This window comes from Glycine soja, chromosome 8 (genome assembly GCF_004193775.1).
Source record: "Glycine soja cultivar W05 chromosome 8, ASM419377v2, whole genome shotgun sequence".
NCBI classification, from domain to species: Eukaryota; Viridiplantae; Streptophyta; class Magnoliopsida; order Fabales; family Fabaceae; genus Glycine; species Glycine soja.
This window is the reverse complement of record NC_041009.1, coordinates 40400785-40419872: the sequence shown is the minus strand read 5'-3', so window position 1 is coordinate 40419872 and position 19088 is coordinate 40400785. Positions and strand designations below refer to the sequence as shown.

At 34.4% G+C, this 19088-nt stretch overlaps 2 protein-coding genes across 4 annotated transcripts; both read right to left on the bottom strand.

Moving 5' to 3' along the window:
• Positions 1-6921: 6921 nt before the first annotated feature.
• LOC114423176 (GPN-loop GTPase 3) lies at positions 6922-12062 on the bottom strand. 2 transcript variants are annotated; one of them, XM_028389817.1, is made up of 10 exons: positions 11890-12062; positions 11449-11628; positions 10901-11009; positions 10719-10800; positions 10403-10488; positions 9984-10087; positions 9722-9852; positions 9545-9638; positions 8655-8710; positions 6922-7447 (listed from the first exon to the last, which is right to left on the bottom strand). In XM_028389817.1, the coding sequence occupies exons 2-10, from the start codon at positions 11491-11493 to the stop codon at positions 7351-7353; spliced, it is 804 nt and encodes a 267-aa protein (XP_028245618.1). In that variant the 5' UTR covers positions 11494-11628; positions 11890-12062; the 3' UTR covers positions 6922-7350. The 2 variants fall into 2 exon arrangements, with proteins under 2 accessions (XP_028245618.1, XP_028245619.1); XM_028389818.1 differs by having other exon boundaries at positions 11876-12059.
• Positions 12063-13434: 1372 nt separating this feature from the next.
• LOC114423175 (probable alpha,alpha-trehalose-phosphate synthase [UDP-forming] 10) lies at positions 13435-18823 on the bottom strand. Of its 2 annotated transcripts, none has more exons than XM_028389815.1 (4): positions 18622-18823; positions 14606-16625; positions 14219-14492; positions 13435-14129 (listed from the first exon to the last, which is right to left on the bottom strand). In XM_028389815.1, the coding sequence occupies exons 2-4, from the start codon at positions 16591-16593 to the stop codon at positions 13806-13808; spliced, it is 2586 nt and encodes an 861-aa protein (XP_028245616.1). In that variant the 5' UTR covers positions 16594-16625; positions 18622-18823; the 3' UTR covers positions 13435-13805. The 2 variants fall into 2 exon arrangements, with proteins under 2 accessions (XP_028245616.1, XP_028245617.1); XM_028389816.1 differs by having other exon boundaries at positions 18661-18823.
• Between the last annotated feature and the right edge of the window lie 265 nt (positions 18824-19088).

The following is a 19088-nucleotide window of genomic DNA, read 5'->3' as shown; positions in this document are numbered from 1 at the left end:
CCTATCACATACCTTACCTCACCCATATCTTTCACTTCAAAGTTTCTAGAGAGAAATTTCTTAGTCTTATGAAGAAGACCAAGATCGTTAGTTGCAAGCAAGATATCACCAATATACAGAATTAGAAAAATAACCTTACTCCCACTGACCTTCAGATACATACACTGATAAACAGTATTTGCCTTAAATTTAAAGGAAACAATGGCATCATTAAACCTCAAATACCATTCGCGGGAAGCTTACTTTAAGACTGTATATTGATTTCTTTAGTTTGCACACTATGTGTTCCTTTCCTTCAATTGAGAACCCCATTGGTTGGTCCATACAAACATTCTCCTCTAAATCTCCATTAAGAAAGGCAGTTTTCACATCCATCTGATGTAGCTCCAAGTCATAATGGGCTACTAATGCCATAATAATCCTGAAAGAATCATTTCGTGAGACCGGTAAAATGTCTCTTTATAATCAATATCATCTTTCTAAGTAAATTCCTTAGCAACAAGTCTAGCCTTGTAACGTTCAAGGTTGCCATGAGAGTCACGTTTAGTCTTGAAGACCCACTTACAACCAACTCTCTTACAACCCTTTGGTAATCCTACAAGGTCCCAAACTCTATTATGTTCCATGGAATTTATCTATTCTTTCATGACATTTAACCACTTCTCAGAATTATCACAACTTATAGCTTGTGAAAACAAAACTGGATCATTATCATTAATGCTTAAGTTTGTTTTTGTTTCATGTAGGAATACCACATAATCATTCGAAATAGCTGGTCTCCTTTCTCTTTGAGACCTCTTTAATGTTACTTCTTGTGGTTCTTCCATAATAGGTTCATTATACATCATGGGTTCATTATTGTGTTGCTCCTCTTCATTAATTTTGTAGCAATAACTGAAGGAGCAATCACCTTACTGTTAGAGGCATAAGCTAAAAGGACTTACACTCTAACTTCTTTAATTTCCATTTCTCGTGGAACTGTACTCCCACTGATTTCATCATTTCCAATGAACCTTGCATTTCCAGTTTTGACAATTCTCATACTATGATTAGAACAATAAAACATATACCCTTTTAACTTTTCTGGATAACCAATGAAATATCCACTGATTGTTCTTGCATCCAATTTTCTTTCTTGCGGATTATAAATCCTTATTTCTGCCTGGCAACCCCAAACATGCAGGTGCCTTATACTAGGTATCCTATTTGTCTACAGCTCAAAAGGTGTCTTTGGAACTACCTTACTAGGAACCCTGTTCAACAACTACATGGCAGTTTTCAAGGTATGCATCCACAAGGATACGGATAAAGTCTAATTGATTAACATACTCCTAACCATATCCATTAAAGTTCTATTCCGCCTTTCTGATACACCATTTTGTTGTGGTGTACCGGGAATTGTGTATTGCACACAAATGCACGTTTCTGAACAAGCTTAGCAAATGGACCTGGGTGTTGCCCAGTTTCATCATATCTTCCGTAATACTCATCACCTCTATCATATCTAATAATTTTCACATTTCTGTCTAATTGCCTTTTTACTTCATTCTAGTAAATTTCTATGGCATTCATTGCCTGAGAAATCTCAGGCAGCAAGTAGACATAACCATAATGTGAATAATTATCAATAATGGTGATAAAGTATCTTTTCTTTCCGAAAGAACTAATATCAAAAGGTTCACAAATATCAGTATGCACAATTTCAAGAAGCTGAGTGCTTCTTGTAGCTCCTTTCTTTGTATGTTTTGCTTGTTTTCCCTTAATACAACCCACACAAATATTTAGATCCGTAAAATCTAGATAAGGAAGAATTTCATTCTTTATTAATCTTTCCATCCTTTCTCTATAAATGTGACCTAAACGTTTATACCACAAGAAAGCATATCGTTCATTCACTAAACTATGTTTAGTGCCAACATTATGATGCAGAGTTAAAACAGTTTCAGCATACAAACTGTCTATTTCCAATTTATATAAACCATCACAAGAATACCAGTACCAATGAGATGATTATGCTTAAATAAATTGAAACATCCATTACCAAAATTAAAAGAGTATGCAGTAACTTCAAGTTTAGATAATGAAACTAAATTCCTAGATAAACTAGGTACATAAGGAGTTTCCAGTAAATCTAAACGATGTCCAGTGTTGCGTTTTAAATAATAAGTTTCAACTATTTCCACTAGAGCTTTCACTTCATTCCCTATGAAAATGAACTTCTCATTTGGGCTTATGGTTTGGATTGTAAGGAATCTCTGCATAATGTTAGAAACATGAGTCATACTTCCAGAATTAATCCATCATGTATCATGGGAAACTACAGTTAAGTTTGATTCAAAACATACATGAGTATTAAGCTCACCATTCTTTTCGAACCAAGACTTACATTTTAGACAATCCTTTTGGAAATGTCTTAATTTAACAAAATTGACAATTATTGCCCTTTGATACCTTTCTTCTGGATTTGCAAAGAGTCGTCATTATTCTTTAATGACCCTTTGCCTTTATCATGCTTCTTCATAAATTTCTTTTCAAGCTCCTTGATTCCCTTGGTGGCTAACATAATGGACTAAGTGACTTCCTTGATTCTTAAGCCTCGTTTCTTTCTGAACTAACATACTGTGCAATTCATGCACATTCCATTTATCTTTCACGGTATTATAGTTCATTTAGAACGGGCCAAACTCAGACGGTAATGAGTTTAGAATAAACTGAACAAGAAAGTTCTCATTCACAGCCATTATATTCCCAAGGTCTTAAGTCTTGCTGTAATGTTTGTCATCTCAATGACATGTTCATACATAGTACGTGAACCATTAAACTTCATGGTGGTCAATGTACTCATTAATGTCCCAACAACAAACTTATCAGCTGTTTGAGAATACTCTCTTACTAATCCCATAAACTTTTTAGCACTTTCGATTTTAGGGAGAGTTGTCTTAATACTTTCTGCAACAGTCATTCTCATCAACATTAGGCTGAGTCTGTTACATCTTTCCCAAGTTTTACAATGAACTTTCTCTTCACTGCTACTAACATCAATAATAGTAAAAAACTTCTCTTCCAACATAGCAAGATCATGATCCAAAACACTAAGGTGAAATTGAACTTGCTCATTTCTGTCAGAGAAGTTAAGCCCATTAAAATTGGCTCAGATGATACATAAGAATCCAATGAATTCAAAACATGTATTACATAATAAAATTCACATAAGTGTTTTGAGACATAAAATACATGTCATACATATGATTCATTCAGATAACAGTCAATGTATATTGATGTTCTCATTTGGATGATACATCAACACACAACATACAAACATAATGATGCTAATAAAATTTTAACATTATTTGGCAATTAAATATGCACCATTTAGTAGTATCTATTTCCTTTGGGCATATAAATAAAACTAATGATACACACAAATCGCCTACAATTATATTCACTAATTATAAGAACAACTAATCAACCTTTGGGCGATCCATAAATGCCTTATAACAATGAATTTCAATTACCCATAAACCAATAACCATATAATTTAGCATCCATTATTCTATGAGTAATCAAAATAATCATTAATTTTGGAATTAAATAACCTTACAAATTTGGCCACTTTGGTGACTAACAAATTCAACATACATTTAATTCCAACCAAGTATAATTGAAATAATCATTAATTTGGAATTAAATAACCTTACAAATTTGGCCACTTTGGTGACTAACAAATTCAACATACATTTAATTCCAACCAAATATATATGGCCTGCACATACTTATTGCTATTAACAATTCATAGTCATTCTATTAATTTCATTCCAGACCATAAAATAATATTTGCATTTATTTGTGTTTTTACATTCAAACACGTTCAAGCTATGTAGCATATACATATATTTACTGCTACCAATAATTGTAAAATATTCACATTAATTTAATTGCAGAACATAAACTTTCAATCCTTTAATCACGTTCAACAATAACTTTTTCGAAAGAAAAAAAATAAAAAAAAAAGTGGGATTGAAAATAGCAAACATAAGGTTGCAAATAGCAATTTCCAAAATTTCTTATAGGAACAAACATACCTACGCAGCGCGCAACTTTTCAAAATTCCTTCACTTACTAACCTACTGTAGCAGCCATAGCTTTTCCATGAATTGGAATTGCAACTCACGCTTTCTTTTTCCATTATAAATAGATAGTGGCAGCCACAATGGTTTTCTCCAAATTTACATAATATTTATACTTTCTCCAAAAATTGGTATTCAACAATAATAAAATATTACCAATAAAACAATACATGCAGCGGAAAATAAAATTCTTAAATTTCATAATTAGGATTTATGCATAATTGGGAGAAATTAAATTATCCCTAAATTTCATAATTAGGGTTCATACATAATTGAGAGAAATTAAATTATCCCTAAATTTCATAATTAGGGTTCATGCATAATTAAGAGAAATTAAATCATTCTTGGAGAATCATAAATTTCATAACACATGCTCTGATACCACATGTAAAAATTCTTAAGGGGTTTCCTAGACTATCAATGATAGGAAACAACAGGATCTTGAAACCTATGGTTCTCACAAACAATCAATAAACAACAATAGATAATGATGTGTACCTTTCTCCATAGGAAGACTTGTACCTTTCTCCATAGGAACTTCTCTCCGGTGCACTTTGATCTCCTTGGAAAATGAGAGAAATAAGATTTCACTTCCTTTGACCTTTCTTTTATGCCTCTCTCCGTTAGTGATGACTATGAGTGAGAGAGAACACTTTTCTGGTCAGGAAGGGGACCTTATTTCACGTTAGTGGGTATTAAGCCCCTTTTATAACCACTACTCCCATCAAGTAGCAGTCAACCCTAGAAACTTCTCCTATTAAGCCCACAACAACAACAACAACAACAACGCCTTATCCCACTAGGTGGGGTCGGCTACATGGATCAACTTCCGCCATAATGTTCTATCAAGTACCATACTTCTATCCAAACCATTAATTTCGAGATCCTTTTTGATAACCTCTCTTATAGTCTTTTTGGGTCTTCCTCTGCCTCGAATTGTTTGTCTTCTCTCCATCTGGTCTACTCTCCTCACTACAGAGTCTACCGGTCTTCTCTCTACATGCCCAAACCACCTAAGTCTATTTTCCACCATCTTCTCTACAATAGGCGCTACTCCAACCCTCTCTCTAATAGCTTCGTTTCTAATTTTATCCTGTCGAGTCTTACCACACATCCACCGCAACATCCTCATCTCCGCTACACCTACTTTATTCTCATGTTGGCTCTTGACCGCCCAACATTCTGTTCCGTACAAAATCGCCGGTCTTACCGCAGTCCGATAAAACTTCTCCTATTAAGCCCAATTACAATTTAGTCCTTAATCGTTAATTATTTACTTATTAGTCCCTACATAAGTCACATGCCTCTCACATGAGACATAAATTCTAACAAGGTCATCTATTTAAAAGTAAATAATAATAATAATAATAATAATAATAATAATAATAATAATAATAGATATAAAGATGAGTGAGAAATTGAGGTTAGTGAGTTCAAATATAAAAAAAAAATAGGAGTGCAAAGTATATTAAAAAATGGAGAAAAAAGGTTATGTATTGAAAATTGTAAAAAAAATTACATAGTCATTCAATCACAATCTATCATGTATGATAAATTTGTTGACTTTTAAAATAATTATCTTAAAGTAATTCAAATAGTGATTTATGATTAAATGATAATATAAAATTATTTCACACTATTAGTTCATAGACATTAAACTAAAAAAAAATTACATATAACTTTTTTTTGAAAATGATGGGATGCATTTGTGCATTCTCATTACAATGTAGGTCGTAACTGCCTGCATAGACTGCGACACTCATGCTAGTAAAAATTTGAGGTGAAGATATTATATAATCTTTGTGGCAGAGTAACATTGCTATTTACAGGTGTAAGTTGGGCAAAACATTTACGAGGTGGTTGCCTATTTGAAGGGAGTAATGCCTTCCACATAGACTAGAGACGAGTGTCCTCCTTTACAAGGATCAACGGTTGGGGCATGCCTTAAGTTCTTTTGGTTAGTGATGGGTGACTAATTATTGTTGTAAGAAAACAAATTTGCATTCGAAATACTTTATTAAATATTGTAAAGGAAATCAGTCACCAGAGAAATCTTGTTTTCTCTTGAGAAGATTAATCCATTATAAACTTAAAAGATGACATCATATAACTATGTATGTTAGTGGAAAAAAAATCAATTATTTTGAATCCACTCAACAATCTAGGTCTAATCTGATGTTTAGGCTATATTACCTTATTGATCTAGGATTCAAGTCCCCAACAAACATGCTAAGTTGATAAAATCCAACTTTAGCACCTACTATAGGTCACAATGATCACGCCACTATTCCAAAATATTCCCCCCTTTTTTCCAGCACTCTTTGCATCTCACAGGTAGTTAAGTTAAGGGTGATCATGTATATTAGCTCATGACTTAGTGGCAACTCACTAACACTGATTTTATAAATACCTTAGTCATATGTTAACTTTCTCCCTACCATCAGTCTACAAGATGCCTACTAACTAAAACGTCAGGGTATTCTTGTAGATGCACGTGCCTATTCTCCAATGCATATATATTATCAGTGTAATGAGTTTGGATTCAACCTCCTTAATTTTTAAACACATGCTTGATTATTGTTTGAGCTTGTTTTTCAGTTATTGTGTTATGAGCGTGTGATAATTGAGCATCATATATAATACATGCTACTAAAATTCATCACGGTGTATCAGGCTCGGATTGACACATGATGTGGTTATTTTAACTTTAATGAGAATATTTGAAAAAAAAAGTTATGCTTTAATTTTAGTAAAATAATACTTTAAAATACAACGTAAATTAAATTCTCTGTTGTATATAGTAAAACTACAGCTAATCCCAGTTCACTAGTTCTTTCCTGTACGTGACAAATACGTTTACCTTTTAGTGTCATGCTCACAAAAACTCAGCTAGCCTTGTATTCAAACAGGCTCAGTCAATATTTTCATCATACAAATTCATCCTTCTCATTCTTGCATTGTCTACTTTGCCATCAGATTTTTACTCTTGCGACCAAAGTCATAAAATTCCCAGAAAGGAAGCAGTAATGGCAAGAGAATGATCAAGCTAGCCAATTTTTCATCCCATTTAGAGGATAAACTGTATAAATGTTCAACTTCCTCAATTCACATTAAAACAATCTAATGAGATACTACATATTAACAACTTCAGCTTGGTACACCATAATGTCGAAGTTAAGCAGAACTTTCAATTATACCAAGCAGTGTTGCAGAAGGGGATTGGCTACTCATCATCCTCAGGGTCAAAATCCTTAACCTTCACATCTGCATCTTCTCCATATTGAATGCAGTTGTCAATTTGGGCCAGTACATATTGTATACTGTAGATAAGAACAATCCAATAATAAGTATAAAACAAAAATAATGACTTCATTTTGAACATGGAGTTTTAAACAAATGAAACAAAGGATGTGAGACTAGCATGGACTTTAAAGATAACTACGAAGAGTAAGTAATTCCTGTAGTTTACCAAATCTCTAAGATTACTTTGGTTGTTTAAGAGTGAACGTGATTGATCAAAATCAATGTAAATAGTAATATAACCACATAACTTTCCAAATTAATGACATAAAACCACTTTAAGGCCTAGTTAAAATAATTCAAGATATCATATGAGGAAACACACACAAGCTGCACCAAGGTTGAAAAATAGTTAAAAATCCCCCACTCAATACAATATACCCAAAACCTGATATCAGGGCAAGGTAAAATGTTCTACAGAGACAGGTAAAATACAATGGAATGCAGCAAACTTGAACAGTTCAAGTTAGAATTCTAAGTCACAAGCAAATTAGAATGTTAATTGCAGAGCACAGCATACTTCATATATCTCGCGAAGACAATAAAAGCAATCATATTTTCTTAAGTAATGACACTTGTATTCTTCCCAAAGTATTCAAAAGCTGTATCTTCTATTTGTTTCAACCACTAAACCAGAGAACCATCGTTTGAGTTCAACTGATAGGAATCAGTTACTAGCTAATAAAATGGTAATTTGTATTGATTGAGAAAAATAAGAAAGTACAATAATAACATACGAGCAATGTTTGCTCCCAGCCAAGGGTAGTTCCTATGACCCCAGACCCCAGCTATAAGCTAAGATAAAACATGTCCACTCCTTCCCCCACAATTATCCTGATATCATATGTATATCTTTGTAACTGACTTTCCCTCCACTCACCTGTGCCTCATCTAAATTACAATTAAGCTAAGTGTTGGCCTTAGGCATCCATGTGTAAACTTGTAGAGCCTTCTTGGGCCAATAAACACAATGTGTCTCCATGGTACTATCATCAACTTTAACAGTTTAATTTATTCCATATTATATTTTTCATTTTTGGTAAAAATAATTTTCGCTTGCTTCAGTTCATACCATTCGATTTTAATATATCAGCATCATCACTGTCACATACCCAATAACAATCACAGCCAGGAGCAAAATTATATCCCTTATATGCCCGCAGTATAAGATTATTCAATAAATGAACAGGTAGCTAGAAAATTCAAGGAAAAGACATAAGAGTGTACCTTTTTTCCTTCCTTAAGTCTAATGGTATAAAACTCACCATGCTATAGTTATTTACCTGTTCAAAAGGAATGCATAAATAAATAAACTGATGGAACCAAAACAAAGTGGCACAGAGTTTAATCAGCATTTCTAGGAAACCTCAGTGGTAAGAGAAAAATCAAGAATGAGTGTCCTAAGAAGGGATATGGGAATGAGTTGAAAGGAACCTACGTTGAAGAGGTGATTAATTAGGGCACAGTGACTAAAGGTGAGGAGCACCATGAATAATTGAATATCATAGCAGGATGGGGTAAGTTTAATAGATACATGACTTGTTATTTTAGGGGGGGAAAAATAAAATATATTGACAAATTTGGAAAAAAAAATTATTAAAAAAATGGCCTATGCGAAAATCATGGGTAAAAACACACTCAGCCAAATGTCATATTTAAAGGAGTGAGTACAAACACACTCAGCCAAAATATCATATTTAAAGAAGGAATGTCTCTCCCTGGTAATCTTGCCCAAAGTGCAATCATCATTAATACTTGCTAAGCATCACCCAAGTATTATTCTTATAAAAAATAAGAATCAATTGAATCAACTCAAATACTTATTAGACCATTATCTACATAAATCAACTATACTTCAGTCTATAAAAATTCTATTAAAATTGCTATCTATGCCCCCTGGCAGTACCCTCACATTCTACAACACCCCAACGCCTGAATGACTTAAGTGTAAATTGCTATTTTGTTGTCAAATATAACATGAGATGACATATCACCAGGACATTGATTAATCAATGATTGAACATTGAAAACCAGCAGGTACAGTTTTAACTTAAATACTAATATTAGTGGGAAAAGGGGGAAAAGGCATAACTTATAAAAAATCATAGATTACCTACCAATTCAATCAAAGCCTTATTCAGCTTTGCATACTGAGGACCCATCCGTTGATTCAATTCAGACAATAAAAAGGTGGGCTCTGGATCCAAAAAACTAAGAGCAAAAGTATATTAGAATTTAAATGAATGAAATGGAGAAGACAAATTTGGGAAAGAAGTTTTAGTAATAGTAAATACTCTTCAAGATCCTTCTTTTTAGTCACAAGGTCCATCTTTGAGAGGATATTAACATGAGGTAGTTCAAGTTGAACCATCGCAGAAAGACATGCCATGCATCCACTTATAAACTTGGTCACGTCTGTCATGAACTGGAAAACATTTTAATATTATTAGAGTCAACAAAGATAATAATTAAAATATACAATAACAGGAAGTCTATAGGAATATGAGAGAGCCAATAACTTAAAAGAAAATATTTTCTCAACAAACTACCACAAACCTGTGAATCAAGTAAGTAAACAGCACAAACACTAAAATTTTTCCGTTTCAAATGTTCCACAAAATTCTTAAGCACTGGGACATGTGAATATAGTTCTATCTGACCTGCAAAACATTACAAAGCATAGTTGATTGGTCACGATCTGTCAGGTCAACCATAAAACTTTATTTTTAAGATAATCTTCAACATTCTAGAAACTGGCAATACAACCTTTTTGTTCTAAAAGAACAAATTTAAGTAGTTCATTATACAAGGCTACCACCCATTCTGATTTTGTGGCCTTTCATAAGCGTTATTGCATTTTATAATTATAACAATATTATCACCTCATAATCACAATATTCTCAAAATGTCATACTTTGAATACAAAAGCATATACATATAAATAACAAAATTGGCAGAGAGAAGAGCATGAATACCAGGGCAGTCGAAAACCAAGTAATCATCATCTAAATAATTGTCCAGTTCCTCAGTGAGCCAATCATCTAGGTTATCTTCAAGGTGTCTAAATATTATTATTAAGGCAATAAAATTTTAAATCAAAAGTTTAAAACAGTGAATTGCAAACAAAAGTAAATAAAGGGAAAAGGTGAAACAGAGAAATACTGAGAGACAAACTGTACTAGTAAATGTAATCTCTACTTAAGGCAGCCTGAAAACAACAATGAAGAGAAATCACTGTTTCAAAGAAGGTTGTAAAGAAAATAGACAACAACCCTTCAAAAAAAAGGATACTCCATGCAGTAGACAAGACCACCATTAGGACCCAATCCAAGTTCCTCCATAACATCATCTAGGGAAATGAGTTCCCTTATATCTGCAAGCATGTCAACCCAAGAAAGTCAAGTCAAGCTCCGCAAATCACAAAACTCCAAACCCGTGAAAGAAATAACAACATAATAACAAATTCTACTTACCCATCGCAACAGGATAGTCAAAATTTTCAGCAGCAGGGTCAAGATTCACAACATGTATCGATCGCCGTGCAGCAACACAGTGTTCATACAAACTTGAGCAATACGTGGACTGATTGCAAAAAGCAAGATGCGCACACACAACACACACACACACACACTGTTAAGTATCTCAAACAAAGCACATGCCAAGTACATAACTACACATACATACATACATACATAACAAGGTTCCAAAACTGCAATGGAAGCAAGAACTATCTAAACTGCAATTGCAGCCACATTTGTTAGCAGTTTTCCACACTAATTGCAAATTTACATTTTGATCAAGGTTTTAAAAAACAGTCAGTGACTGTGATTTGGGCTGCAATATCAAGGTTATTTTTTAACTGTCCGCGACCGCAATTGGGACCACAATTGAGACCACATGGGCCACATTTGTCCGCAATTTCCCATGATATCAACAAGCACGACCGTGACCGATACTTCAAACCTTGATTGTGATGTAACCAGAATTTAAAACCTTGACATGGCAAAAACAATAAAATTACCTTGCCACTACCAGCAGGACCTATGACAAGCTGTGCATAACCCATGTTATCAATGAAATTGCAAGGTTTCAGAAAGTGCAAACGGCTCGAAAGGAAGCGAGAACTACAACAGTAACGTAAGCAGTGCACCAAACCACCACGGCCAACAACAAATTCAGGACATCAGCGTAGCCCATAAACCTGAACATTACTAAATATCAAACCCAAAACAAAAAACAAAAAAATATTAAAAAAAAAAACGTTTCATTCAGTTTTATTTCGTCTTCCTTATTGTGTTTTTGCAGTGTAAAATGCAACGTTTGTGGGGTTGGATTTTTCTTATCGAATGCACAGAAGCGAAATAATAAGAGAATAATGAAAAACGCAAGCAAGTGGGTTAATGAGTTTCGATCATGATAAATAGAGAGAGGGGGAGGGATAAAGTCACCGTCACGGACGGACCTGTGAGCGGCGTGCGAGTGTGCGACGGCGACAGTGGATGCTTCGCTAGGGTTTGAACTTTGAAGTGCAGAGAAAGAAACGCAGCGGAATGAATTAAAAGTCTACGGCTGTGTTCGGTAGCGGCGATTTAGGAACGCAATTTTGGATGGACGTTTGGCGTTACAAAATAAATTAAGTTGTTGGGTAAAGGTTTGACTCCATTTTCTAATGCTTCATCACGTGACAAAAGTGTGAGCAAGTCCATGTTTACTTTTCTACCCTTTCTGAGTGCTCAATGGTCTTCAAGTATGCGTTGCAGTTTTGCAAAGTCTTCCTCAGGTACGTATGTGTTCGTACTGGGTAAAAGGTGAATCAATAATTTCATATGTTTAATATTTTATTTTCACTCTATTTTTCATTTATTCTTTTTTGACTAAATAATTCAACTCTCAATTTTATTTTTACTCAATTTAAACAACATATTTAAATTTAAATGTTTTTAGGCAACTCATAGGCAAAATTATGTTTTTGTTCTAAGTTAAAAAAATTAAAAATATAATTGGAGAAGAATACGTGTGTCTGTATTCAAAATAAAATCATTGTCAAAAAAATAATTTTTTATTTAAATAATAGAAGTTTTAAAGGAAGATAAATTAATTATTTTATTTTGAATAAAATACTTTATAAATATAAGGAATTTAATTATTTTATTCAAATACAAAATTTTAAAAAAAAATAAAAGAATTTGGTTATTTTTATGAGAAAAAAGGACTACTCTTAATGTAAAATATTTTGACACGATCATTCAATCATTCAATTATATATTATTATTTATGATAAATTTATTGATTTTTATAAAAATATTTTAAAATTCTTATCAAATGTGATTTATGATAGAATGATACTGTAAAATTAATTTATATTGTTACAACACCATTAAACTCTATTTTATCAAAATAAAAAATATAAAAATTAATTAATTTATCGAAGTAAGAATATTTGAAAATAAAACAATTTCTATTAAAGCAATTGAAATTGTAAGAATTTAAATTTGTTTAGAATACTAAAATCCTTCGTCTAAACACAACCTAAAAGCAAAAGCAACTTTATTTCTTTTTAGCACTATTGTTGAGAGATTTTCTTTTTTACTGAGATACCAAACACTTATTAGTTATTAATTTTAATAGTAAATTATATTAAATTCGTTAAATTAATCATAAAGAATTTTCCTCTCGGCTTTTGCTGTAGACAAAACTTTCTTCCACAGTAAAACTTACATGCTCTTTGGGCCCGTAGGAAATAGAAAAAAAAAAGAAAAAAAATTACAATACCCATAATAAAAGGCATAAACATCCATTTGAAAAGTACTAAGATCACTCTGTTATTAGTTAAAATTTATTTATAATCACAATTTTGTAAGCCTCACTTTTTTATTAAATGAATAAAACTCGTGATTTTTTAATTTCTTATAAATTTTAGTCAATAATAAAAAACATTAAAAAAATCATCAAAAAATTGTGTATCACTCCTCGTATTCGCTTTTCTGCAGATATACCAAGTTGAAGAGATCTCAAACCAGAAATGCATTTTATGTATTGCAACAAAAATATTGTAACTATACAGGTTTCGGTGCCCCCATTGTTCAGTGCAAACAACGATGATAATAAGATCTAACAGTTCTAAGCACAACGAAATCTCTCGGTGGCACCAGCAAATATAACAATTGATGTTACCATGTACAAGAGAAGAATTGTTAGGCACCAATGAACCGCACTATTTAACAAAAAACCTCCCAGATCGATGCCACGCAAACCGGTTCAGGAGCCCAAAAAAGAATTAGATCCGCACCATTTGTTTGTCAGGTTAAGATTAATAACCAAAAATTTCATTGATTCACAGGAGAAGACCAATAAATGCTGTCTTAACTTGTCTATAACTCAAACTGTGCTCTCAAAAGAGACTTGAGAATGAGCAAGAAGCCTGGGTTTTGGATTGGATGAAGCAGCAAGGCCCTGAAGCAACTTCACAACATCAGAAGCATCATCAAGAAAATACTTGGCCTTGCTAGGCTTCCTACCCACAGTGCAGGCAAAGATCTCTGGAGCTGATGGTAATGACGGGCACGTAACCGTCCTCAAAATGCTCTCAAACATGTCCTCGTCGGACCTATCATCTCCAATGCACAGCACAAAATCTGGTGGATTGGCACCATTAACCATGGTCATAAGAACCTGTTCAGCTACCAAACCCTTGCTTATTCCCTGCAGAGAGCAAAGCAATGCTTTGATTAAGTCCACTCCAGCCTGTGTTTTACATCCACGAAGATGAGGGGAAGGAATTAGGAAAATACCTGTGGCTTAACTTCAACAATATGCTGGCCTCTCGTAACAGCTGCTGGTTCATTAGCAAGCACACTTTCCAAGTGATCCAACAATTCTTTGGCTTGGCAAGAACCAAAATCAGGGTCTGCATCTTGATGATGCCACACCAAAGCACTCTCCTTAACTTCAATATTAGAACCATCGGTTGATTCTGTATACAACTGCATGACAGGTTCCACCATCTTTTTCCAATCAAGGTCTGCAGACAAGTGACTTGCTTCCCATTCAGAATCTTTGTTCCACCTGCAACCATTAAAAGAAGAAAAAAACCTTGTTATACTTTTTTTGAGGGAAAGGAGGGGAACAAAGAGGGAGATGCAAAGTAGCCCAATCTTCCTGACATTAAAATGACATACCTTAAAAAGTACCCATGTTCTGCTGCAAGTCCCAGCATTTGGCATGATGTAAACCATTCACTCAGTGAATCCTTTCCCCTCCCACTAACAATGAACACAATATTCTTGGGATCGTTACATAGAGCATTTAAGACGGAGATGACTTCAGGGCTGGGGTTTTTACTTATGGAAGACTGTGGTACAACAGTACCATCATAATCAAGAAAGATGGCCCTTCTATTGGTTCTCTTGTATGCTGAAACAATATGGTCAACTGACAACTTCCTAAAACCATGAGAAAGAGAAACAACTCTGAACCCCAAGCCCAAACCAAATCCCCAGCATCTTTTGGTGTAATGATCTTTGCAGGCTCTCTCCAAATCCAGCATAAAGCTGCGCGCCCAATATGCCACATCATGAGAACTCACATACCGATAGTGTTTCTCATGGCGCAACTGCTTCTCTGAATCACTCATAGTCAGGGCTGCATACATAGCATCGGCTACGGCATCTATGTTCCAGGGATTGACCCTTATTGCCCCACTAAGAGAAGGTGAACAACCAATGAACTCAGACACAACAAGCATGCTTGTACAAGGAGAATCACTTTTTCTACCCAATGCTTCATCTAGTTGAGCAGTTCCCTGTCTGCAGACAATATATTTGTATGGGACTAAGTTCATACCATCCCTTACAGCATTGACAATGCAACATTCAGCTACAGCATAATAGGCACTCTTCTCAAAGTGAGGAACAGGACGGTCAATGAGAATGACTGGCTGATAATTATTTGAGCTATATGTATCATTGATCCTCTGGGCAATTGAATATGTTTCATTCTTTGCTTCCTGAACATCCTTCCCTGAGCCCCTTGCAGGATTTACAATTTGAACTAGGACAACTTTGCCCTGCAAATCTGGATTCTGCTGCAGCAGATGCTCCACAGCTAGAAGTTTCAGACTAATGCCCTTAAAAATATCCATGTCATCAACACCAAGAATTACTTTCTTATCCTTAAACTCTTCCTGAACCTCTTTTAGCTTAGCAGATGTAGACGAAAGATTTAACACAGATTCAAGCCTACCCATGTGAATGCCTACAGGCAAGATTTTAATAAATATAGTGCGGCCAAAGTAATCAAGCCCTATATGTCCCCGCTTAGATTCATAGTCTAGACCTAGCATTCTACTGCAGCAAGAAAGAAAGTGGCGAGCATAATCAAATGTATGAAAGCCAATTAAATCAGAGTTCAACAATCCCCTCAAAATTTCATCCCTTACTGGTAAAGTTCGGTAGATTTCAGATGAAGGGAAAGGACTATGCAGAAAAAACCCAAGTTTAACCCGATTATATCGCTTCCTCAAGAAAGTAGGCAAAACCATTAAGTGATAATCATGAACCCAAACAAAATCATCATCAGGATTAATTACTTCCATGACCTTGTCTGCAAATATTTTGTTTGCAGAAACATAAGCCTGCCAAAGTATACGGTCAAAGCGATCACCGTGATCTGGGCATATGGGTAGCATATAATGAAAGAGAGGCCAAAGTTGCTGCTTACAAAATCCAAGGTAGAACCTTTTTTGGAGATCATGGGGTAGAAAGGTAGGTACACAATTAAATTCATCCAGCAATCTCTGAGCAACTGCATCCTGCTCACAGGCATCTATTTCAACCTTGAGAGAACCCACATAGATTACCTCTGTATCAGCAGAAAAACCGTCTTTTAATTGTAATAAAATTGAATCCTCATCCCAACTGAAGACCCATTTAGCAGTTTCTATATCTCTTTTAGCCTGCACTGGCAACATGTTTGCCACAATGATTTTCCGCTCCCTACATCCAGAAGAGCTAACATCTGAATCCCCGTCGTTACAGCCATAACCATCCAGGTCTGAAATAATTCCAGGAACGGTCATAACCCTCGGAAGGGCTCTTGGGGGGCAAGGAAAATCAAGAAAGTCTCCACTAGCTAAGTCAAAGAGATTAGCATATGATCTTGAAGCCATGACTGGGAAAGGGGATCTTTCTTCAATTCTTTCTATCAATTCATACAAAAAAAAGAAAAATATGAATATCAAACATTTCCATTAAGTATCCTACAAATAACATATCGCTGGACTCCAAGTAAAAAAATTGACCGACTGCATTCCACATGGATCAACAAACACTAGTTATCTGGTATGAATCTCATAATACTTCATTTCAGGAACATTTACTGAAGGTTCTCATGTAGTTGCTAGAACAAAAATTACTTCAGTAATAGCAATTAACGCAATTTTAAATCATCAAAGTGGTTCAAATAGTAGACTGCTGAACAATAAGCACCAGGATGTGATGAAAGATGAAAAGGGCAAGGCAAGAGTAAATATAAGTCAGCTAGGAATGCCAACTCTGACACATGGATTTATCTGGAGGAAACAGTTAGGCAAATGTTAACTGAGATGATAATCATTGTCGTCACGACAAATTTGTTGTATACAAAATTAGAAAATTCTTGATAGCATTTATTTCTCCCGAGTCTTCCAAAAAACAACTGAGCAAATAAGTAAAACAATATTTGTGAATCAGTGTCAATGACGGCAAAAATGAAATGTAAAGTGAACCACTTATGACATACATGATGATATAACATTTCCAGAAGACACACATCCATCCTCACTATGCTATTCTCCCATTTTTGGTACGAGACAAACACAGTGAGCATCGAGTAAACAGAGATTGCATCTTTAATATTGACACCACACCAGAAAACAAAATCTGGCAGTCACAAAACAGCAAACATCACAAAACTGCTGTTATATTGTTCTATCCTCCATTAATACATAAATCCTGATCTAAGATTGCTCGACCAGTGGTTGTGGTTTATCCCAAAATCCTTTTCCCAACTCCTTAAAAGTGCTAACATGAAATTACCATGATACTCCCAGGAATACCACAAAATTTCAATTCTGTTTGCGAAAAATCTCTTCTAATTTAACTCTACATCCTAAATCATGAACCACCACATAAGAAAAAGCAGATGGATTCCCTTTAAAAATGATAATGTCATTTCATCTTATCTTATCTATAGGAACTTAGGCACACCCAAATATAAACAGAGATTCTATTCCCCAAAGATTACAGATAATGCTATACGCATGCACTAATCTTTATGGCATTGATTCCCACAGCTCAAACTACAAAGCTAGTGTAAATCTCAGCATGTAGGAACTCTGTAGGAATCCAACTTCACAGTTCACACACTATTCTACAAGTTCACAATACGTGTGAAACAGTGAAAAATAAAACCGTGTTGTGTGATCAAAATATGATTTTTTTTTTGTATCCCCTTGATCAAAATATGATAAACCCCCACATAATACAAAATGGTCTGGAAATTTCAATCAAAATACAGAGATGTATTATATCCTACCACTTTACTCTTGAAAAAGTGCTTCGAAGCCTCATCAAGCCAAAGTACCAAAAAAAAATCTATTTAAAGGAAAATCACCTTGTTTTGAGTTATCTCTTCAAAAACACTTTCCATTTTCCAACACCACAAACTAAATTAAAAAAAAAAACTATAGCCCAAAAGAAGCACTAAACAGAGAGCATATAATACAAAAACAAAAAAAAAATCTGATCATATTTTTTTCTAAAACAAAAGATTATCACATAAGAAAATAAATCCCATAAAAAAAAGATTGGGATTCAGAACTGTTAAATCCCAATACGGTGATGTTAAAATCAATAAAGGTAACTGAAGCCTGAGACTCATAATCAAATTCAAGCAATCATCACATTATTAAACTTCACGTAAACGACGCCGTCGTTTAACAATTCCCTTCCGAACCACCAAACGCACACCCACCAATTCACAAAACCGAACAAAAAACGCAAAACGAGCGTTCAAAACGCGAAAACGATCGGGCTCGTCCGGTTCCCGAGAAAACCGTAACTGCAAACAAAACACTTCAGAAAAACCAGCAAGAACCAGCAATTCAATTCAAAACACGGATCAAGAAAAAAAAAACGAAAAAGAACAGAGTAGTAACCTCGAGTCGGCGTCACGACTCGCGAGCTCCGAGTCTCACCTTTCCGGCGACGGAGGTGGCGAGATTCCGGCGAAGCGATGAGAGAGAGAGTTGAAACTGCGCTTTTTAGACAGAGAGAAGTTTCGTTTCGGTTTTGGAGTAGGGAAGAACAAAACGCGAACGGCAACTGCGAAAATTTTCTTTTTTTTCTTTCTTTGTTTTAATATATATATATATATATATATATATATATATATATATATATATATATATATTGTTACTGTAGAGAACAAACAAGGCACTGGAAGGATATTTTTTTTTAATTATATAATTAAATTGTGTCTGTTTGACAAGTTGGGTAGAAATATAGATGGATAAAGACTCTCTCACTCATGTGTCCATTTTTAACAACCTTCACTGCAGTTCACTTTTCTAACCATGGTTCAGTTTTCCTTTTTTACTTTTATCTTTATTTTTATTTATTTTTC

What these genes read in the sequence shown, in the direction of transcription:
- LOC114423176 (XM_028389817.1), bottom strand. Translation starts at nt 11,493, where the DNA reads ATGGGTTATGCACAGCTTGTCATAGGTCCTGCTGGTAGTGGCAAG. An exon ending in GGTCTTGTCTACTGCATGGA is followed by an intron (nt 10,489 to 10,718) that starts GTATCCTTTTTT and finishes AATAATATTTAG; the next exon opens with ACACCTTGAAGATAACCTAG. An exon ending in CTTGGTTTTCGACTGCCCTG is followed by an intron (nt 10,088 to 10,402) that starts GTATTCATGCTC and finishes AATGTTTTGCAG; the next exon opens with GTCAGATAGAACTATATTCA.
- LOC114423175 (XM_028389815.1), bottom strand. Translation starts at nt 16,593, where the DNA reads ATGGCTTCAAGATCATATGCTAATCTCTTTGACTTAGCTAGTGGAGAC. An exon ending in GAACATGGGTACTTTTTAAG is followed by an intron (nt 14,493 to 14,605) that starts GTATGTCATTTT and finishes TAATGGTTGCAG; the next exon opens with GTGGAACAAAGATTCTGAAT. An exon ending in TTGTTGAAGTTAAGCCACAG is followed by an intron (nt 14,130 to 14,218) that starts GTATTTTCCTAA and finishes TGCTCTCTGCAG; the next exon opens with GGAATAAGCAAGGGTTTGGT.